The 24,015-nt window shown below is 38.5% G+C and overlaps 1 protein-coding gene across 1 annotated transcript; it reads left to right on the forward strand.

Annotated features, from left to right (window-relative positions):
* The first annotated feature begins 262 nt into the window (after positions 1–262).
* On the forward strand, positions 263–12,011 carry CHMP2B (Charged multivesicular body protein 2b). Its single transcript, XM_053784383.2, has 5 exons — positions 263–408; positions 3,029–3,240; positions 7,252–7,432; positions 7,746–7,852; positions 11,370–12,011. Exons 1-5 carry the CDS (start codon positions 384–386, stop codon positions 11,478–11,480), a joined length of 636 nt encoding a protein of 211 aa, XP_053640358.1. The 5' UTR covers positions 263–383; the 3' UTR covers positions 11,481–12,011.
* The last annotated feature ends 12,004 nt before the right edge of the window (positions 12,012–24,015 follow it).

The raw sequence follows: 24,015 nt of genomic DNA on the forward strand, positions 1-24,015 counted from the left end.
CTTAACTACCCTATTACACCTCCTTAACCATCAATTAACATTCTATAAAATAAATAAGTATCTAAATTCCTTATAATATGCACACTTTTATCCACATTAACTTTATTTAGCAACTTTTAAACCATTTAAATCCCGTGTATATAAATCTGTCACTGCAAAAAAAGACATAGACAATCAAAAATATAATTTAGAAGTATAAAATATATTTAATTATGTTCTTAAACTATATAAAAGTCTATGTATCATGGGAAATATGAGAGGAAATTTATTATATATATGGTAGCTGTTGTGTTTACTCAGGAGCAGCTGACAGCCGCCATAGGTGCTGATATTGCTTCTTATTTCCGAGGTTTTCCAGCCACACTCGGCTTTATCCAGCCATCATGTTCAAGAAACCTAACCCTAAAGGTAGGTGCAGGTGGTGAGGAGTGTGTGTAGCACATGTGAGTGTGTTCACCTGGGTTGTTACCTAGGTGTTCTCCCTCACGTGAGTGTTTGTCTAAGTAATTTTGTTTAGGTACAGGCACACATAAGTGCAGTTATTATACAGAGGAACATATGTGTTCACTTGAGTTGTTACCTAGGTGTCCTCATGTGAGTTCACCTGGGTTGTTACCTAGGTGTTCTCGTGTGAGTTCACCTGGGTTGTTACCTAGGTGTTCTCGTGTGAGTTCACCTGGGTTGTTACCTAGGTGTTCTCCCACAAGTGATGATATAAGAATGTAAGAATTGAATCACTGGTAGGTCTGCTAGGCAGATCCTACTTACTCTCAACCATTCTTATTCATATATTTTCATAACCGAGGCCTGGTCATGGACTGGGCCGCTGGGGCATTGAGTCCTATAACCCCCTCTAGTTATATGCCAGGTAACCAGTTTTTAAAGCTTCATAAAGAGCTTAATTGGATGTTGGTGTTCATGGTTAGTTCATAGCATCTTTGGTTCACATGTGAGGGCCCAGGGACTGCTTCCCAGTGCAGTGAAATGTTAGGCATATGTCTTTACAGCTGCTGCCTCTGTTCACCTAGCAGTAAGTAGGTACCTGGGTGTTAGTCGACTGTCATTGGTTACATCTTGGAGGAAAGACTTGAAGGACCCCAATGAAAATGAGACTGACAGTCCCTGATGATGTGTGGACTTTATTGGGTTAACTTTGGTCACCAATCTGCCTGATTAATAATTGGAACAAAATCTACTCTGCAGTTTTTTCCTCGTATCAGCAACTGTTATCAAACAAATACATGTATTTTCATAAACTTTTTTAACTTTAAATTTACCCAACTTGATTACAAATTTCAGTGCTTGCTGTTATGGTGTATAGGTGTCCAAACAGATTCACATGAAAAGGCAGAGATATACTGTACCCTAAGTACATGTACCTCACTTTCTACATTTCTCTACATCCACCTTATCCATATCATTCCAAAGTAACCCCTGCCATTACCATTCCGTTCACCCTTTATATAATCTCATCTTGCACCTTGGCATCTCTCAAAACTATGAAAATAAACCAACAGTTGCACCTCTCTTCCCCATAGAACTGTATGTATTAGTACCCTGAAGTCAATAATACTCCAAGACAGTGATATTCCTTAAACATTACCAAAAGAATGAAAGTTTCTTAATTTACTTCCACATTCGCAGTGCAACAGAAATCTTTGCAGTATGTATGTGCAAACAAGCAGTCACAACTGTTTTAACTTTTAAAGTTTAAATAATAAGATATTACAAGGACCTCAGTAGTAATAAGTCTCGCTGTCTGACTTTTTTGGGTTATCCTAGGTAATTTGCACATGTTACTATGTTTAATGATTTGTGTAACTGTCTTTACGTGTACCTGAGCCTAAAATAAAGTCACCCGATAATTAATTTTGCAGGGCAGATAATGGCAGGTGCATTACCATACTTCATCTCCCAGAGAGTACATAATCTGTGTTAACCTGTGCAGCAAATCTGCTGTTTGAAGATGCCAAGGCAAGGCCAGTGATCATCCTTAAAAATGCTATACTACTGGAAAAGGATCTCTGAAAATCTTTAAACCTTACATTTTTAATTATTGCTATTACAGTGGACCCCCGCCTTACGATATTAATCCGTTCCTGAGAGCTCATCGTATGCCGAAATTAGCGTAAGGCGAATTAATTTTCCCCATAAAAAATAATGGAAATCAAATTAATCCGTGCAAGACACCCCAAAGTATGAAAAAAAAAAAATTTTTTACCACATGAAATATTAATTTTAATACACACAAACTGAAGAAGACATGCACAGTTAATACTCTACTAAGAATAGAATACATGACACTTACCTTCATTGAAGATCTGGTGATGATTGATGGGATGGGAGGAGGGAAGAGTGTGGAAGTTGTTATTGTTTAGAAGGGGTATCAAGTCCTTTTCCGGGGTTACTTCCCTTCTTCTTTTAATGCCACAAGGACCAGCTTGAGAGTCACTGGACCTCTGTCACACAACATATCTGTCCATAGAGCTCTGTACCTCTCTCTCCTTTATGATTTGTCTAAAGTGGTTCACAACATTGTAATTGTAATAGTCACCAGCACGGCTCACAATAGCTGTGTGAGGGTGATTTTCATCCATAAAGGTTTGCAGTTTAACCCACTTTGCACACATTTCCTTAATCTCTTTTTCAGTTCCATACTAATTCTCACTCTTGTTACCACAGGGATGGCACTGGAAGCTTTCTTGGTGTCCATGGTGACTTATTTTGCAGTTACAAGCACTAAAAACACTGGGATAATGTGAAATGCACCGAATGTATGCGTAGATGCGACCGCACTGGCTGGCTTGTAAACACTGGTGCTGAGGCCACACGTGGGATGCGTCCTGGACGAATCACGTAAGGCGAGTCTTTTAGCGTGAGGCGAGGCAAAAATTTTGCGTTAAAATGTATCGTATGGCGGATTTAACGTAATGCGATGCCATTGTAAGGCGGGGGTCCACTGTATTATTACAGGTACAGTGTATATTATAGTATGTTGACAATATTTGATGAACATTAATTTTTCCAGAACAAATGAGGGCTAATGAACGACTACTACGTAAAACTGGTCGAGATGTGGAACGAGATCGACGGGAACTGGAGAGAGAGGAGAAGAAACTGGAAAATGACATAAAGAGATTAGCCAAATCACCAGGCAATAAGGAGGCTATTGCACTGTTGGCCAAACAACTAGTTAACATTAGAAAACAAAAGACAAGAACCTATGCAGCAAACAGTAGGGTTAGATCATTTGTTTCACTTTTGATGTGTACACGGCCAGAATGTATATTTTGGCACAGAATATTTTTTTCTTTAAAATTTGTAAAAAAAAAAAATGCACTCTCCATCTATCAAATTTCTCAACTTTTCATTCTGTACAGTATTTTTCTATATATATTCTTAACTCTTCTGTTATCTTTTGGTATTACCTGGAGTTTACCTGGAGAGAGTTCCGGGGGTCAACGCCCCTGTGGCCCAGTCTGTGACCAGGCCTCCTGGTGGATCAGAGCCTGATCAACCAGGCTGTTACTGCTGGCTACACGCAAACCAACGTACGAGCCACAGCCCGGCTGGTCAGGTACCGACTTTAGGTGCTTGTCCATTGCCAGCTTGAAGACTGCCAGGGGTCTATTGGTAATCCCCCTTATGTATGCTGGGAGGCAGTTGAACAGTCTCGGGCCCCTGACACTTATTGTATGGTCTCTTAATGTGCTAGTGACACCCCTGCTTTTCATTGGGGGGATGTTGCATCGTCTGCCAAGTGTTTTGCTTTCGTAGTGAGTGATTTTCGTGTGCAAGTTCGGTACTAGTCCCTCTAGGATTTTCCAGGTGTATATAATCATGTATCTCTCCTGCCTGCGTTCCAGGGAATACAGGTTCAGGAACTTCAAGCGCTCCCAGTAATTGAGGTGTTTTATATCCGTTATACGTGCCGTGAAGGTTCTCTGTACATTTTCTAGGTCAGCAATTTCACCTGCCTTGAAAGGTGCTGTTAGTGCGCAGCAATATTCCAGCCTAGATAGAACAAGTGACCTGAAGAGTGTCATCATGGGCTTGGCATCCCTAGTTTTGAAGGTTCTCATTATCCATCCTGTCATTTTTCTAGCAGCTGCAATTGATAGTGTTATGGTCCTTGAAGGTGAGATCCTCCGACATGATCACTCCCAGGTCTTTGACGTTGGTGTTTCGGTCTATTTTGTGGCCAGAATTTGTTTTGTACTCTGATGAAGATTTAATTTCCTCATGTTTACCATATCTGAGTAATTGAAATTTCTCATCATTGAACTTCATATTGTTTTCTGCAGCCCACTGAAAGATTTGGTTGATGTCCGCCTGGAGCCTTGCAGTATCTGCAATGGAAGACACTGTCATGCAGATTCGGGTGTCATCTGCAAAGGAAGACACGGTGCTGTGGCTGACATCCTTGTCTATGTCAGATATGAGGATGAGGAACAAGATGGGAGCGAGTACTGTGCCTTGTGGAACAGAGCTTTTCACCGTAGCTGCCTCGGACTTTACTCTGTTAACTACTACTCTTTGTGTTCTGTTTGTGAGGAAATTATAGCTCCATCGACCAACTTTTCCTGTTATTCCTTTAGCACGCATTTTGTGCACTATTACGCCATGGTCACACTTGTCGAAGGCTTTTGCAAAGTCTGTATATATTACATCTGCATTCTTTTTGTCTTCTAGTGCATTTAGGACCTTGTTGTAGTGATCCAATAGTTGAGACAGACAGGAGCGACCTGTTCTAAACCCATGTTGCCCTGGGTTGTGTAACTGATGGGTTTCTAGATGGGTGGTGATCTTGCTTCTTAGGACCCTTTCAAAGATTTTTATGATATGGGATGTTAGTGCTATCGGTCTGTAGTTCTTTGCTATTGCTTTACTGCCCCCTTTGTGGAGTGGGGCTATGTCTGTTGTTTTTAGTAACTGTGGGACAACCCCTGTGTCCATGCTCCCTTTCCATAGGATGGTAAAAGCTCGTGATAGGGGCTTCTTGCAGTTCTTGATGAACACGGAGTTCCATGAGTCTGGCCCTGGGGCAGAGTGCATGGGCATGTCATTTATCGCCTGTTGTCATATAATGTGCATGCCATTTGAGTTTGAGTTGTTTGGCTTGTTGTTATACATCATACAGCCAGTATACTTGTATAACTCGCTACCTTTCCTCACCCAGGTATCTGTTTGTATCATTTCATTAAGTGATTTTTATGGCATTAACAAATGGGAAGAGAATAAATATGTACATTGTATATGCAATACAAGTAGTACCAACTACTTGCATGACTACCGATAAACTATCTTAATATTGACAAGACCTACATGATATCTGGGAACAAAGCTACAGATGTCCAGCTAAATATAATGATAATGATTCACACATTTCTCCATGGGGAAGTGGAACAGAATTCTTCCTCCATAAGCCATGCGTGTCGTAAGAGGCGACTAAAATGCCGGGAGCAAGGGGCTAGTAACCCCTTCTGTATATATTATTAAATTTAAAAGGAGAAACTTTCGTTTTTCCTTTTGGGCCACCCCGCCTTGGTGGGATATGGCCGGTTTGATGAAAGAAGAAAGATGATGATGATTCACACATTATAAGATAAATTGAGGGAAAATTCTTAGGTCTATACCTTGACATCAATTTAAATTTCAACTCCCACATCGAGCACATAACCAAGAAAGTGGTTATGGGCATCCTCTCTTAAGATACGTTACTACATACCTTGGACAGTATTACTTACTGTGTTCTTCTGGGGATCTACTACAGCAAATCACCTAAGGCTGCTGTATGAAGGATCACTCAAGCAAATGCTAGACAAAACATGCCCCAATTCTTCAAAAGTTTAAATTTGCTGAGCATACAGAATATTCACTCATACTGCTATGCACAGTATATATACAGGACAACTAATTCATATATAAACCCTGCTCTGAAACTCTTCCTGGATATAGCTGCAATAGAACTTGTAGAGATAATACTAGACAAAAAAATCTCTCTGATATTCTCCATGTTTGGCTCAGTCTGACTAAAAACTCAATGCACATACAAAGCCCTAAAACCTGGAACTCTCTGCCAGAAGATTCTTAATGTTCCCTTTCTGCCATCCACTTCAAAGATACTGTTAAAAAGCATCTCCTTACATTAATGTGATTCTTGACAGCAATATCCTATATATCAAGCAAATCCCTAAGCCTACTTGTTTTCATTCAATTCCTTCCCTACACTTATTTCAGCTGTTTTCTTTCTACTCCCATATATTGTACAATATGTTGCAATCCCTTCTTTCTGACATAGTTGTTGTACTGATAAGTTTACATAGTACATATTATCTCTATCTTTACTTCTTGTATTTGTGTCTGCAGAAATAATTCTCAGTTTTGCTATATTGTTTTGTATTGCATTTTAATTAACTGATACCACTCACCTTAAAACTAGACAATTATATTTTATATACATATTTTTTTTTATGAATTAACTTGTAAATTGTATCTGTTTTTAAGTTCTTAATAATACCATGAATTTAACCCTTAAGAAAATTAAAACTATGTAAATTTTAAGTACAGATAGTATAAGTTTTGCCCAAAATACTATGCATCTAATGGGCCTTCAGATTATTGTATATCTATTGTTTTTCCCTCTACTAATTGACTTTTCTGGCTTTATTTAAAAAGTTATTATAAGGGAGATATGAAGCATTTGTTTTGTTGTTCTTCCTGCACAAGATATAGAGGTGTACCCAATAAATAACAGCACTTCCTTTATTATTATTATTATTATTATTATTATTATTATGTTATATTTACTGGTGAATGCTGAACCCTTTTGGATCTTACAGTGTCTGTGGAATGAGATTCAGTCAGATTTGGTTACCTACAGGTATATTTTGTCCACAGACAATATATACACTGCGAGCAACTTTCAGCTATTTTGAGTGACGGATTATTACCTATAGTCATTCAGATACGATAAACCCTCAATATAACAGACTTATAGGGAGATTGTCAGAGTGTCTGTTAAATCAGAATAATGTTAAAAATATAAAAAAAGCACTTAAATGTTCTATTGTACATGTAACATGGAACTATACCTTCAATTTACAGTTATATAGTAATGAATAATGAATATAAATGAGTTGAAAGTGCAATTTACTCAGTGGATTTTCCCCATTATTTTAGAAGTCTATTATATTAAGGGTTTACTGTACCCAGAATTCCCCACTCTAAATCTATTATTGAATCTTTCAGATATCATCGGTAGCAGCCCAACAAAAATCCCTGCAGGCTAATGTCAAACTTGCCGGAGCCATGGGAACTGCCACAAAAACTATGGTGAGCATGAACCAGATTATGAAACCTGAGGAAGTGGCCAAGAATATGAGGGATTTTGAACAGGCCTCTGCCAAGCTGAACATGGGTGAAGAAATCAGTAAGTGTTGTTTAGGGATTCTAAATATTTTATATAAAATCAGAACATTGACAATTTTGTCATAAACATTGCGTGTCCATGAACTTAGTAAGTTTTGGGCATCAGCTGCTGCGATTTTCACTGTACAATGCTAAGGTGTAAAGTGATGTAAATGTCTTTTTATAAATTTTTACAGAATACTGTAAATAAATGTTAAAAACTATTTTTTGCAGTGATTAGTTTTCACTTCTTTACAGACTTAGACAATATGAATTCTGATTTTAATATAGAGTTCTCTATTGCATTAGTATTATTAAATACCTATTTTTAACAGTGAACGATACCCTTGATGACATCTTAAATGAGAGTGGAGACGAGGAGGAGAGTGATGCCATTGTCAACCAGGTGCTGGATGAAATTGGCATTGAAATTGGTGCAAAGGTAAAATTAGACCAGCATTATTGTAGGTGTGGAGTTAATAAAAGCATTAGTCAGAGGGCAGAAGAGGGGTTGTTGAGGTGGTTTGGTCATTTAGAGAGAATGGATCAAAGTAGAATGACATGGAAAGCATATAAATCTATAGGGGAAGGAAAGAGGGGTAGGGGTCGTCCTCGAAAGGGTTGGAAAGAGGGGGTAAAGGAGGTTTTGTGGGTGAGGGGCTTGGACTTCCAGCAAGCGTGCATGAGCGTGTTAGATAGGAGTGAATGGAGACGAATGATACTTGGGACCTGACGATCTGTTGGAGTGTGAGCAGGGTAATATTTAGTGAAGGGATTCAGGGAAACCGGTTATTTTCATATAGTCGGACTTGAGTCCTGGAAATGGGAAGTACAATGCCTGCACTTTAAAGGAGGGGTTTGGGATATTGGCAGTTTGGAGGGATATGTTGTGTATCTCTATACGTATATGCTTCTAAACTGTTGTATTCTGAGCACCTCTGCAAAAGCAGTGATAATGTGTGAGTGTGGTGAAAGTGTTGAATGATGATGAAAGTATTTTCTTTTTGGGGATTTTCTTTCTTTTTTTTTTTGGGTCACCCTGCCTCGGTGGGAGACGGCCGACTTGTTGAAAAAAAAAAAAAAAAAAAAAAAATTATTGTACTGCAGTTTTAAACATTGATGAATGTTACACACAGTATTACAGCACTAAGTTTTGAAGGTAATTTGAATTGTGAGGTTAGTGCACTTCTGGAAGGACAGCTTTAGAGTGAGTGCAGTGAATATGTTTCTTTCTTAGTCAGTCTACCTTAGTGGGAAATGGCTGAAGTGTTTACAAAATTACTTATAGGTTAGTGAGTATAATGGTATGTTTCTCTATCATTTACAGCATGTTCACAAGATGTGAAGGATTTTCCACATGTGGAATATTACTAGTCATATCAAAGAAAGCCTTATTTTTTCCACACTTTCTAGTCTTGGATATTTAATTACTTTTGTCGTATTTGGCTAAGAATTATTTATGCTTAGTTATGGCTCATTGAAGCAGTTGTCTCAGCAAGAGTACATATTTAGTAGTGAAGTGTAAAGACATGTAAAATAACACAAATAAAAAGGATGGAGACTTAGAAAGTAGCAGCCATCACAAAGGTATAAATTTATGAAAAAAATTATCTGTTTGCACATAAATGATCAAAGCAGTGCTTTTTTTTTTTTTTTTTTTACACAGGGTTTGACAAGGTTAAGGATCCCTAGCTTTATTGACAAGCTATTTACAGCTTAAGGATTCCTAACTTTATTGGCAAGCTAAGAGCTGTTACCTACATCAGCTCATTTGAAAGCATTTTTATCGTTATGAGACATACAAGTAGGGAACAGGATGAAGTTGGAGCCATCTTTGGGCCAGCATTTTCATTTGATCAACTGACTTTATCTCGTTGACATCATTATGCTGTACGAATGTGTTCCATACTCGAGTCATCCTGGGTATGTATGATATCAGATGGAGTGATGTTCTGGAGAAGGGTACAGCCAGAGTGAAGTTGCTGCTTTCTGCCCGTCTTGTGGCATAAAAGCTTGTTTCACGCTGTCCTCGAAGTGGATCCAAGTGTGGTATTTTGACAATATTGGCCTTGTACATAACAGTAAGGCCACCCACATCCCTCCTATGTTGAAGGCTCTGCTGAAATGACAGATCTATCCAGGATGGGTCCAGGCGAGAGATGAGACGTCTTGCTCTGTTCTCTACTCTGTCAAGCAGTCGCTTGTAGTGTCCTGTCCTGTGTCCTGTCATATGATTTATAAAAGTATCGTTTGGTTATAGCATTTTTTCTATTTTCAGTTTGTATGTGGCACTTTCATGGATTAGATTAACTGGCCCTTCCCTTCCTCTTGCTCTTTAGGACATCCTTCAACTGTCAGGGAAATGATTAAAAATTAATTCTTCCAGGATTTCCCACAACTTACGGATGGTGGCTTAAAAGCCTTGGGAGTGACTGATATGCTTCAAACTTCAGACTTAGGATGACAAATGTACAAAATTAGGCTAGAAATATGCTAAAATGTGAAATATCTAAAATTATGCTAGTTTAAGAAATTCTGCTTAGATTATACTGAAAGCTTAAAATTATACTAGATCATGAAAAACTGTTCTAGGGGTAATAATTCAAAGAAAGTCCTCCTTTAAGCTGCTAAGCAAATAGTTGTTATGCAGGGATTACTATAGATCTGTATTTGTTTCCTGTGAGACTGAAGCATGGATGGCAGTATGGAAGGTGGGAAAGAAGATATGGGGGGATGGTAGTGATGATGGTCTCAAATAGGTGGATATACATTGCCTGTTGTAGTCTTCGGATTATTATAGCTTTTTTGTTTTTGTCTATGGGGTTATTGTAGTATTGTAAGTTTGGAGATAGCATAAGATGATCCATGAGATTTTTCCTCATATAAAGGCTGCCAATAAGGTTTCCTTCACAAGAAGAGTTAGCCCACTCATGTCCTCAGTTCTAAAGTTATGAGAGGTTCCGTTGCAAAACTAATCCACTATCCACTTTTATATTGCAAGATTAAGCTGATCATAAATATAGGAAATGTAAAATTGAAAGTAAATGATTAAAAGATATAACTGAAGGGGAAGGAAGGCGGGGTAGGGGTCGTCCTCGAAAGGGTTGGAGAGAGGGGGTAAAGGAGGTTTTGTGGGCAAGGGGCTTGGACTTCCAGCAAGCGTGCGTGAGCGTGTTAGATAGGAGTGAATGGAGACGAATGGTACTTGGGACCTGACGATCTGTTGGAGTGTGAGCAAGGTAATATTTAGTGAAGGGATTCAGGGAAACCGGTTATTTTCATATAGTCGGACTTGAGTCCTGGAAATGGGAAGTACAATGCCTGCACTTTAAAGGAGGGGTTTGGGATATTGGCAGTTTGGAGGGATATTGTGTGTCTTTATATGTGTATGCTTCTGGACTGTTGTATTCTGAGCACCTCTGCAAAAACAGTGATAATGTGCGAGTGTGGTGAAAGTGTTGAATGATGATGAAAGTATTTTCTTTTTGGGGATTTTCTTTCTTTTTTTTTGGGTCACCCTGCCTCGGTGGGAAACGGCCGACTTGTTGAAAAAAAAAAAAAAGCTGAAGGATGGGTAGGGATGTTTCAATTCTAAGAGTCATTTGAATTGTGATCTCCTCACACTTCTGGCATGACAGCTGTTGAATTTATGCTGATGAATGTTTTTTGATTTTGGTCACATTATGTTGGTGAGAGATGGATGATGTAAAAAATGGATTAAACACACACAAATAGCATGCACATATGAGAATGAAACCTATGACAACATTGTTGTCTGACTTGGACCATTCACTAGACCATTAGTCAATGGTCCAAGTTAGACCGAAACAGCATTGGGAGTTAGTCTCCTATGTGTGGGCGATTTGTGGTGTTATGCATTTTGTGCCTATTGTGCCTTTTTATTCTTTCTGGATGAAAAAATTATGCTAAAGTGTTGTAACACATTATTGATCATACAGGTGGCAGGAGCACCAGCAGCAGTGTCGGGTACACTGGGAGCGACGAGCCGAGGTCACGTCATGACAGATCAAGAGCTTGAAGACTCTCTGGCGAAGCTCAGGGCAACATAGATAATGCATTCTCCTAAAATAACTAGTGTCTAAGTCACATTTTGTTATATATGATGAAATGATATTTAATAATCACTTTTGTATATTTGGCAGGCATCTGTTTAAGGTGCTAAAATGTAAGTAGCTAGCTGTACTCTGTATGTTTCAAAGGAAAAGATATTGGTACTTGGTGAGTAAGACACATGTGCAATATCTAGATACCTAAGTAGAGAGAAGCAGTATAAAATGTGTACATGATGAAAAAAGACACAAATGCAGTGTAATGAGATTCTTTACTGATTGCATTTTGTTCACACACTGGGCTTTATCAAGTCACAGATTTGATAGATCCCACTGTATGGACTAAATTTCATCAATAAATGATTGCATTACACTGCATTTGTCTTTTTCCATAGATTCCTAAGTGATGTACATGTCTTAATCATCAACTTGTGGGTATTGTACACCATTGATAATATAATGGTACTTAAAATCTGAGCAAGGGGCTAGTAACCCCTTCTGTAAAAATGACTAAATTTAGGTCACTCTGCCTTGGTGGGATATGACCGGTGTGTTAAAGAAAAAGTTAAAATCTGGTGAGTAAGAGATGTGCAACAGATAGGTATGTATCTCTCTTCAGAAACATTTGGTTTACACAATAGGCTTCTTCAGTTGAATGCAGAGGTGACTAAATGTGGAGACAACAGAAGCAGTGGGGAGGTAAAGATGATGTGATCTGTCCATCAAACTTGAAGTAGTGTTTGAGGCAGTCTTCTCTAAGCTTAGGGACTCACCATCTTCAAGTTTAATGCACTGATCCTATCATCTTTACCTCTCTACTTCTCCTGCTGCTTTCATATTTAGTCACCTCTGTATTTGACTGAAGAAGTCTAATGTGTAGGTGAGACATTTTGGAATAGATACTTAACTGTTGCAAATGTGTCTTGTTCATCAACTTATCAGTATTATATACCATTATTATGATAATACTTAAAGAAAGGTTGTACTACTCCTGTATTGTCAAGGTAAATTTCAATTTTTTATTGAGGGAGGTACAGAAATTTTTTTTATAATCAAAAAGAAGTGCTAAGCCACAAGGACTATACAGCATTAAAGTAATATAGATGAATATACATTATTCATGTTCAAGTTAAGTCAATATGTAATTTTATCAGGCTGGTCGTATTTTGTTTATAAAGCCTAAACTTGCCTTTAACAGTACTGTAGAAAAGCTGTTGTCACTACTGATATATATATTTTTTTTTTTTTTGTAACTGCGAGATATTGCAGAAACATTAACATGGAAGATCTTCAAAACAGTTTCCGGAAATAATTCGTTGGAAATGAATAATAAGATTTTCTGTGTTATTAGTCTTAATTCTTTTAAGGCAGCAATATATTTTGTGTCAATGTACAGTTACCTTTTACAAAATTTTCTTGAAAATCCAGTGTTGATTAGAGAACACGTTATGCAGTGTGAGAAGCATGTGTGCATTTAGGCTGGATCCTCCAGCATACAGACGGGAGCATACAGCATCATCACTCGGCTGTGGCACTGGATTTACCGTATGAGAAAAAATTTGCAGAACAAAAACACATGCGAGCCTTCTTGTGTTTACACATACCTTCTGAAGATGTGTAAGTGAACAAAGGTTCTTGGGTGTTTGTACAGTATGCAGAGACCAGTGCTGGCTTTTCGGCTTGTAGACTAAAGATTTTTAAAGCGACTTATTTTTGTCATTAACATGTTAATTATACTATGAGATGGGCTGAATTTACTGTTCTCTATATTAATAATATGCCCTGGTGTAACTTGGGCATATAGTATTCAGGATGTGTGTACAAGGACCCCAATGAAATTAAGTGACTTTGTCTGACTTTCTTGGGTTATCCTAGGTAATTTACACACATGTATGATAACTGTACTTATATGTACAGTACCTAAATAAACTTAACGTGTCTCCTAGATTGTGCTTAGAATTAATTATCTTAGTTTATGTCTATCTATTATGCCCCTTTTCTCCCTGTATTCACTTTCTCTTCTCTTCCCTTAATTTAACCTTCCCTCTGTATTTACCCTGCATCTCACTTTTCTCCCCCTCTCTGGGAAGTCCTGACGATTCGTGTTTGCTCTTCCCTTCTTACACATGTGAAAGCTCACTTGCCTGCTATAATGTCATGCTTTCTCTTTCTTAATCACTTCCATTCTCATCCTCATGATGTTGTAGTGTACACTGATGGTTCTAAGTCCCCTGATGTTGAATATGCTAGAGTTTTTCCCTAACAAAATCATCTGAGGTCATTTACAAGACTTCGCCAGCATTTTCACAGCAGAATTGTAGCGGACGATCATAATTTGCGTAGGTTACACGAATTATGATCATTATTAGCTCTACTAATGATTTCCATGCCTTAAGGACTGAAAAACATTTGGGACAAATAGGGTTGCATTCTTGAGATGGAGAGAGCTGTAACGAATTTTTTAAATGCCATAAAAATAATAGCTTTTCTTACCTAACATTGTCAATGATAATGCTTTGTGAAATACCTGAATTCTAGTGAGGTTTGGACAGTTAAAAGAAGGTACATACATTAGCTTCCACTACAGACTGATACACTCTTGAGGTTATTCTGTTTCGCTCCATTCTCTCTACATGTCCGAACCACCTCAACAACCCTTCCTCAGCCCTCTGGACAACAGTTTTGGTAATCCCGCACCTCCTCCTAACTTCCAAACTACGAATTCTCTGCATTATATTCACACCACACATTGCCCTCAGACATGACATCTCCACTGCCTCCAGCCTTCTCCTCGCTTCAACATTCATCACCCATGCTTCACACCCATATAAGAGCGTTGGTAAAACTATACTCTCATACATTCCCCTCTTTGCCTCCAAGGACAAAGTTCTTTGTCTCCACAGACTCCTAAGTGCACCACTCACTCTTTTTCCCTCATCAATTCTATGATTCACCTCATCTTTCATAGACCCATCCGCTGACACGTCCACTCCCAAATATCTGAATACGTTCACCTCCTCCATACTCTCTCCCTCCAATCTGATATTCAATCTTTCATCACCTAATCTTTTTGTTATCCTCATAACCTTACTCTTTCCTGTATTCACCTTTAATTTTCTTCTTTTGCACACCCTACCAAATTCATCCACCAATCTCTGCAGCTTCTCTTCAGAATCTCCCAAGAGCACAGTGTCATCAGCAAAGAGCAGCTGTGACAACTCCCACTTTGTGTGTGATTCTTTATCTTTTAACTCCACGCCTCTTGCCAAGACCCTCGCATTTACTTCTCTTACAACCCCATCTATAAATATATTAAACAACCACGGTGACATCACACATCCTTGTCTAAGGCCTACTTTTACTGGGAAAAAATTTCCCTCTTTTCTACATACTCTAACTTGAGCCTCACTATCCTCGTAAAAACTCTTCACTGCTTTCAGTAACCTACCTCCTACACCATACACTTGCAACATCTGCCACATTGCCCCCCTATCCACCCTGTCATACGCCTTTTCCAAATCCATAAATGCCACAAAGACCTCTTTAGCCTTATCTAAATACTGTTCACTTATATGTTTCACTGTAAACACCTGGTCCACACACCCCCTACCTTTCCTAAAGCCTCCTTGTTCATCTGCTATCCTATTCTCCGTCTTACTCTTAATTCTTTCAATTATAACTCTACCATACACTTTACCAGGTACACTCAACAGACTTATCCCCCTATAATTTTTGCACTCTCTTTTATCCCCTTTGCCTTTATACAAAGGAACTATGCATGCTCTCTGCCAATCCCTAGGTACCTTACCCTCTTCCATACATTTATTAAATAATTGCACCAACCACTCCAAAACTATTAGCTACAAATGGTTACATTAATACTGTACATTATTTGTTGCCTACCCTCAAGTTGAGTTCAGGATGATTAATATGTTGAAATGAGTAGAGAGCTCTCATTAGCCCATCTATCCTCCAATAGCTGTTTATATCTTACCCTAACTGCCTCCTCTTTTAGTTTATAAACCTTCACCTCTCTCTTCCCTGATGCTTCTATTCTCCTTGGTGGCTGTGGACATATTCCTAATTTTTATTTTTTGCTGAGGATAACTCATTGCACCAGCTCTTATCAATGCCTTGTTGTCTCAGATTGACCAAATCATTAATTCTGTAATACTAAACATTCATGCAGTGTCCCTGTTGCATGCATCACCATGCAGCATCTCAGTTATCTATGTTTTTAACAAGAGGCATAGTTTCATGTTTAATCTTCTTCCTTGCTCTACCAGCATCACTTGCACTTTGTTTGGAAGCCATGGTAAATATCCAGAGATGAGAGGGAGGTGATGAAAAGAAGAAAAAACTGAGTGATGCACACTGAGCTGCAGTTGTATGGTATGCATCTATGTACACTGACCCACGTAAAAGTTTGACTTGTTTTCAATGTATCACCTTCCCTTACACCTCCCCCCCTACAGTGCTTAGACAGTGGAGTTGCCTAATGCATATTGGGGAGGTCTCAGGCTTGCCTGCCATGATGTTCCTTAATGGAAATTCTCACCATCAGTGGCAATGAATTCCGCTCCCGAGCATTTTAATTGAAATGGGTGCGTTTCTACTGGAAATGAAAACCTAAATTTAAATTGCGTAATATTGAAAATGAGAGTTATGATCATGGGACAATGTTTTCTACTGTACATGCAGTTCTCATAGCTATTGTGCACATGCAAACGTTGTTCGGGGCAATGAACTAGCAGACTCAGCCATTCAACCAGCTGGTCGTGACTCCCCAATTTTCTGCAGGGGTATTCCTTACTCAGATTATTTTTCGGTGATCTCTCGATAACTCCACATCTGATAGCAACACCTTTGGTCCAAGTTGGTCCACAGCAAATTATTTTCTGTCAAGCCGTGTTTAGGTTTCTGGCTGTCCTCTTCCCACCACTGTCGTGTTTGGGAGGCTGCACTCTTCCCTCTACACATTGGCCACACATGCCTTGCTCATGGATACCTCATGAAGAAACACCCAGCACCGCTCTGCGGGGACTGTCAGGTTGCACTGTCAGCTCAACCTGACAGTGCAACTCTCCCTGTCCTCTTTTCTTAAAGTTTCATCTTTGATGCAGACTTTCTCTTTGACTTTTTTAATACAACCTAACTTATTGCACCAACTGGGATTTCATTTTTCCTCTTGTGCTTTTCCCTACTCCTAATTCCTATTTTCATACATTCCTGCACGTCACCTCATCATTGGGTTCTGCACTTAATTTGATCATATTATTATTATTAATATTATGCTGTTCAAGAGTGACAATGCCCTATAAGCTTGTGCATTTTTTGTATGTTAGAAAATACACAAATACATGCATGTGTATAAAGTGGTATGTATAATGTGTGTGCAATATTGAGAGGGGAAAAATTATATTATGCAGTCAGTTCATCCATCCAGTTCATCACTCAGAAGTTTTTCATGTTTACATTGACTTTATCTGCTGCTTGCTTTCACATCAATGAATAATCATCACTCTGCTGTTGATGTATATTACTTTTGTATTGAAACTTTGTGCCTTGTATAATTATCAACATTTTTTGCTAGTCACAATTGTTACACTTGTATTATAAATTTTTAAAAGCTATTAGATTAATACATGCTTGAAATGGTGCACATAACATAGTCAGTGTAAAAAATAATTACTATGTACAGTATATGTATCACTTTTGTCAGTTGCCCATGTATTTTATTTTTGTAAATAAAGGTTTTGATTGTAATGTGTGTGGTTTTGGATGACGCTCGAGTTTTAAGGGTCAGTGCTTGAGTAAATTCAGAGAAGACAAATATTTCAGAGCATCTCCGCTCTGAGTTAATGATTGAAACAGAAAGCTCCTCACATTTTGTTTTTATATCCTGTTGGTTTACTTAGACATTGACAAGTATTGATTACACTTTCAAGTTGTCAGTGTTCACTTGAGATGTGTTTAATGCTGGTCATAAATCATATGCTCCTTGTGCCTGGGACTCACCCTTTGGGGTTTCTAAATGTTAAAAATATTTTTGTATCTGTTATCATTTTAAAGAGCATTCAGTGGAATGGTGAGTTTGATAATGCATGGCAGAAGCAAAAATGAGGTTACTGTGGCATTAGGCTCGAACAGAAATATAAACAAGCATTTACTTTAAGGTGTTATTCCCTCCGCTTTCAGATTAAAAGTACGTAAATCCATCACTGTAAAATCTTGACTTGCATTGTCTTCATTGAAGACACTCAGTTTTGCCATGGAGCATCTCCGCTAAGGGCTGTGTTTGATACTCTTAAATGCTCGCTAGTGAGTTTTATCCTATGAAAATCCTTCTGCCAGCTAGACATCGTCTGCTTTCTCCACACTTTCTATATAATGCACTTTATAGGAGCGATGTAATTTTTTCACCTTTGCTCATTTATCATACAGCTGTGGGATAGTCATTTACTGTCTTTCTGTGTAAGTGCATGTGTTGGTCACCAAAATGAATTAGAAGTGAGTGGATAGGTTCTGATGACATTTGAGAAGAGACCTGATTTGGAGGTTATATTTTCAAAATTTTGGGTTTTATGTCTATGAAAATCAAAATCATTGGTTTGTGGCTGGCTAGATACTCATATCTATTTACCAAAATTTATCATTATTTTTTATCTGATCTTGTTGGCAACAGAACAAGCCTGGCTAACATAAAATAATCATCTCTGTGACACAACTCATTGAGAAAAAGACATCTGTGTCAGTGTCCTTTCAATACCTCCACTGCTTTCTCTCACTTCTGCTGTGTAGCACCAGGTACACAGGTTACCGCTTTTCTTGAATGTAATAACACTTCTTCAGTAGTTTTTATATATAAATGTTTTAATGTGTGGATGCAATGTGATCAGAAGTGTTTTATTGAAACATTGCATATGTCACATCTTGCACTATATAAAATAAAAACAGAGGCACTCTAATTACTTTGTAATAGTTTTGGGGATCACTGTCTCTAACCGGTGTCTGCTAGCTTCTTTACTACTGTGCTTTAATAGTCACAGTTGGTATTGAAGACAGTACCATTCCAATAACAGAGGTAGCTGAGATACAAAAACGATAGTAACTTTCATTGAAAAAGTTAGTACATACACTAACTGGATGTGCTTTGTAAAAATATAAATTATTGTTGAACATTTCATTTAGGGAAACCATCAGGTATATAACTGGTAAGTATATATGTCTGTGAGTACCATTTAAAAGTTAATTTACACATTTTTAATATACTGTATAGTGTTTCAGGTATTTTCAGTACATTAAATATATTTTGGAAACTGAAAAATCATAGTTTTACTTGCCTTTCATGATACAAGTACAGAATTTTGGGCTGAGTTAGTGTACTTGATTAAAAAAGAATGAGGAGTGGTTCTGAACGAAAGAGATTCGGTCGACTAAATGGTGAAAGGGTGTGAGTTATCTTTCTCTGTGCAAAAGCACATCATAGAAGAGAGATGAAAACAGACTATGGAGCATGTTGCTAAGCACAGAGCTTCTTGGTAAAAAAAAAAATGAGAGTAAAGACAACAAAGACTGGTTGTTTTAAAAAGTCTCCAGGTACAGTAGTGATCCCATGCTGAGTGAACACTAGATCTATCCCTTCCATGCATTTGAAGGTAAAGTAAAAGGACACAAGCGCAACTAATGTGACATTTTATTGTGGCAACGTTTCGCTCTCCAGGAGCTTATCAAGCCGTTAGTGTACTTGTGTCCTTTTGCTTTACATATTGTCGGTAATTCTACCAACTTTATTATGAATTTGTAGGCAGAGAAAAACCCTGTGCCCAGAGACTTTAATTGGATAACTGCAGCACTGCATGTCCCTGGTGGGTTCAGTGCCTAATTTTGACTGTAATAGTAATAATAGGATAGCTAGGTCTGAGGAACCAGGTCCTTCACCATGCACTCCAAGAGACAATAATCAACTGAGCAAGAAAACTGTCTCATTAGCCCTAAGTTTATATTAATGAAAGGACCTAAACTAACATGCTCCAAGTAGTAAATATATTGTGCTGGTCCATGGCGAGGATGGAACAGGGATCAAGCTTGGTACCTGAATTTTTTCATTATCATCCCGGTCTTCTGGAAAGTTTTTGCTATACAGTAGGACCCCTGTATCCACGGGTCTGGTATCCACAGTTTCGGTTATCGACGGTTTGCTGTGGCCTGAAAATAACCCTTAGTTTTGCTGAATAATGGCCTCAAAATGCAATAGTAGTGATGGTGGAAGTTCTTCAAAGCCTAAGAGAAGCCATGCAGTACTTCCCACCAGTGAAAAAGTGATAATTCTCCACTTATGTGCATAATTTATCAAATTTTGTAATAGGTATGTATGTAAATGAAAAACGACGTACATAAGGTTCGCTACTATCCGCGGTTTCAGTATCTGTGGCAGGTCCTTGGAATATGTCCCCTGCTGATACGGGAGTGCTACTGTATTTACAGTCAGTGCTCAGCGCTGTATGACCCTGGTGAGTTTAACGCTTAGTTTTGATTGTAATAACAATAATATTTACAAAAAAAATATCCTTGGAGAGCACAAGTTTTGTTCTTTTCAGCCAGACAATGTACACCTCAGCAAGACGCTACCTCTTATTATGTACTTCTTCGTATATCGTGAACTTTATTCTTTCTGTCACTTTCATCATCTAAGTGAGCCTAATTGTAGTAATAAACTTCCAGAGAAATTTCTATGCAGTCCAGATTCCAGAGACTCAGCTCATCAAGTGCAATGACTGAAAGGCCGGACATGTTCATCATCACCTTGACTTACATGGATGAGGCTGCTGTAGTTACTTGGTATATTTGGACAGTGCTGTATGACCCTAGTGGGTTTAGCACTTGGTTTTGATTATAATAATCTGTACATTTTGAAAAATGATCCAGATAAGAGATTTTGCAACATAACTGCACATGTATATTTGTTCTTTTATTCCTGTCCCTCAAGGGAAGTTCCTTGATGCTGGTGAGGGGCTCATGATCTTGGGAAATGGATCTGTGCTCTAGTTCCTTAAACTGAGCCTGAATTCCTTCCATCCTATAATCCATGTGGGTTTAGTGCTCCCCAGTAATAATAATCCAGATATCAGGCAGATATCAATGTTAACGTGGGTAAAAATGTTATGGAGGGAGTAGTAGGTAAATTTGGGGTGTCAGGGGTAAATGTAAATGGGGAGCCTTTAATTGAGCTATGTGTAGAAAGAAATTTGGTAATAAGTAATACATATTTTATGAAAAAGAGGATAAATAAATATACAAGGTATGATGTAGCACGTAATGAAAGTAGTTTATTAGATTATGTATTGGTGGATAAAAGGTTGATGGGTAGGCTCCAGGATGTACATGTTTATAGAGGGGCAACTGATATATCAGATCATTATTTAGTTGTAGCTACAGTTAGAGTAAGAGGTAGATGGGAAAAGAGGAAGGTGGCAACAACAAATAAGAGGGAGGTGAAAGTGTATAAACTAAGGGAGGAGGAAGTTCGGGTGAGATATAAGCGACTATTGGCAGAAAGGTGGGCTAGTGCAAAGATGAGTAGTGGGGGGGTTGAAGAGGGTTGGAATAGTTTTAAAAATGCAGTATTAGAATGTGGGGCAGAAGTTTGTGGTTATAGGAGGGTGGGGGCAGGAGGAAAGAGGAGTGAATGGTGGAATGATGAAGTAAAGGGTTTGATAAAAGAGAAAAAGGTAGCTTATGAGAGGTTTTTACAAAGCAGAAGTGTTATAAGAAGAGCAGAGTATATGGAGAGTAAAAGAAAGGTAAAGAGAGTGGTGAGAGAGTGCAAAAGGAGAGCAGATGATAGAGTGGGAGAGGCACTGTCAAGAAATTTTAATGAAAATAAGAAAAAATTTTGGAGTTAAACAAGTTAAGAAAGCCTAGGGAAAGTATGGATTTGTCAGTTAAAAACAGAGTAGGGGAGTTAGTAGATGGGGAGATGGAGGTATTAGGTAGATGGCGAGAATATTTTGAGGAACTTTTAAATGTTAAGGAAGAAAGAGAGGCAGTAATTTCATGCACTGGTCGGGGAGGTATACCATCTTTTAGGAGTGAAGAAGAGCAGAATGTAAGTGTGGGGGAGGTACGTGAGGCATTACGTAGAATGAAAGGGGGTAAAGCAGCTGGAACTGATGGGATCATGACAGAAATGTTAAAAGCAGGGGGGGATATAGTGTTGGAGTGGTTGGTACTTTTGTTTAATAAATGTATGAAAGAGGGGAAGGTACCTAGGGATTGGTGGAGAGCATGTATAGTCCCTTTATATAAAGGGAAAGGGGACAAAAGAGACTGTAAAAATTATAGAGGAATAAGTTTACTGAGTATACCAGGAAAAGTGTACGGTAGGGTTATAATTGAAAGAATTAGAGGTAAGACAGAATGTAGGATTGCGGATGAGCAAGGAGGTTTCAGAGTGGGTAGGGGATGTGTAGATCAGGTGTTTACATTGAAGCATATATGTGAACAGTATTAGATAAAGGTAGGGAAGTTTTTATTGCATTTATGGATTTAGAAAAGGCATATGATAGAGTGGATAGAGGAGCAATGTGGCAGATGTTGCAAGTATATATAATAGGTGGTAAGTTATCAAATGCTGTTAAGAGTTTTTATGAGGATAGTGAGGCTCAGGTTAGGGTGTGTAGAAGAGAGGGAGACTACTTCCCGGTAAAAGTAGGTCTTAGACAGGGATGTGTAATGTCACCATGGTTGTTTAATATATTTATAGATGGGGTTGTAAAGGAAGTAAATGCTAGGGTGTTCGGGAGAGGGGTGGGATTAAATTTTGGGGAATCAAATTCAAAATGGGAATTGACACAGTTACTTTTTGCTGATGATACTGTGCTTATGGGAGATTCTAAAGAAAAATTGCAAAGGTTAGTGGATGAGTTTGGGAATGTGTGTAAAGGTAGAAAGTTGAAAGTGAACATAGAAAAAAGGTAATGAGGGTATCAAATGATTTAGATAAAGAAAAATTGGATATCAAATTGGGGAGGAGGAGTACGGAAGAAGTGAATGTTTTCAGATACTTGGGAGTTGACGTGTCGGCGGATGGATTTATGAAGGATGAGGTTAATCATAGAATTGATGAGGGAAAAAAGGTGAGTGGTGTGTTGAGGTATATGTGGAGTCAAAAAACGTTATCTATGGAGGCAAAGAAGGGAATGTATGAAAGTATAGTAGTACCAACACTCTTATATGGGTGTGAAGCTTGGGTGGTAAATGCAGCAGTGAGGAGACAGTTGGAGGCAGTGGAGATGTCCTGTTTAATGGCAATGTGTGGTGTAAATATTATGCAGAAAATTCGGAGTGTGGAAATTAGGAAAAGGTGTGGAGTTAATAAAAGTATTAGTCAGAGGGCAGAAGAGGGGTTGTTGAGGTGGTTTGGTCATTTAGAGAGAATGGATCAACATAGAATGACATGGAAAGCATATAAATCTATAGGGGAAGGAAGGAGGGGTAGGGGTCGTCCTCGAAAGGGTTGGAGAGAGGGAGTAAAGGAGGTTTTGTGGGCAAGGGGCTTGGACTTCCAGCAAGCGTGCGTGAGCGTGTTAGATAGGAGTGAATGGAGACGAATGGTACTTGGGACCTGACGATCTGTTGGAGTGTGAGCAGGGTAATATTTAGTGAAGGGATTCAGGGAAACCGGTTATTTTCATATAGTCGGACTTGAGTCCTGGAAATGGGAAGTACAATGCCTGCACTTTAAAGGAGGGGTTTGGGATATTGGCAGTTTGGAGGGATATGTTGTGCATCTTTATACGTATATGCTTCTGAACTGTTGTATTCTGAGCACCTCTGCAAAAACAGTGATAATGTGTGAGTGTGGTGAAAGCGTTGAATGATGATGATAGTATTTTCTTTTTGGGTATTTTCTTTCTTTTTTGGGTCACACTGCCTCGGTGGGAGACGGCCGACTTGTTGAAAAAAAAAAAATCAGGCACGTTTTGGTACTTCTGCTTGCACTTAAGTCACATTACACGTGTATGTACACTGATATATATTTATACAACTATCTAGGTTTTCTCCATGGAGAAGAGGAGAAAAATTCTTCTACAAGCCATGCGTGTCAGAAGAGGTGACCAAAATACTGGGAGCAAGGTACTAGTAACCCCTTCTGTATAAATTACTAAATTTAAAAAGGAAAACTTTCGCTTTTCTTTTTTAAGTCACCCTGCCTCAATGGGATATGGCTGAGTTGTTGAAAAAAAAAATGTGATACAAGACTTTATCATATGCAAATGACCAGCAGCATATAAACTAGACTGTATAGCCCTTGTGGCTTAGTGCTTCTTTTTGATTATAATAATATTGTAAACTAGAGTGGGAGGCAACCAAATGCTGTGCATATAAGGCACAGCTTCATGTTGAATTCTCAGAGAAACTTACTGCCAATACCAAGATGAAATACATAATGTTTGCTGGCAGTATTACTGTGAGCCTCACTACTACATACAGAAAGACGCTTGTTATACTGAGCATTTCAGGTAAATTAGGT

Source organism: Cherax quadricarinatus, chromosome 43 (assembly GCF_038502225.1).
Source record: "Cherax quadricarinatus isolate ZL_2023a chromosome 43, ASM3850222v1, whole genome shotgun sequence".
NCBI lineage: Eukaryota > Metazoa > Arthropoda > Malacostraca > Decapoda > Parastacidae > Cherax > Cherax quadricarinatus.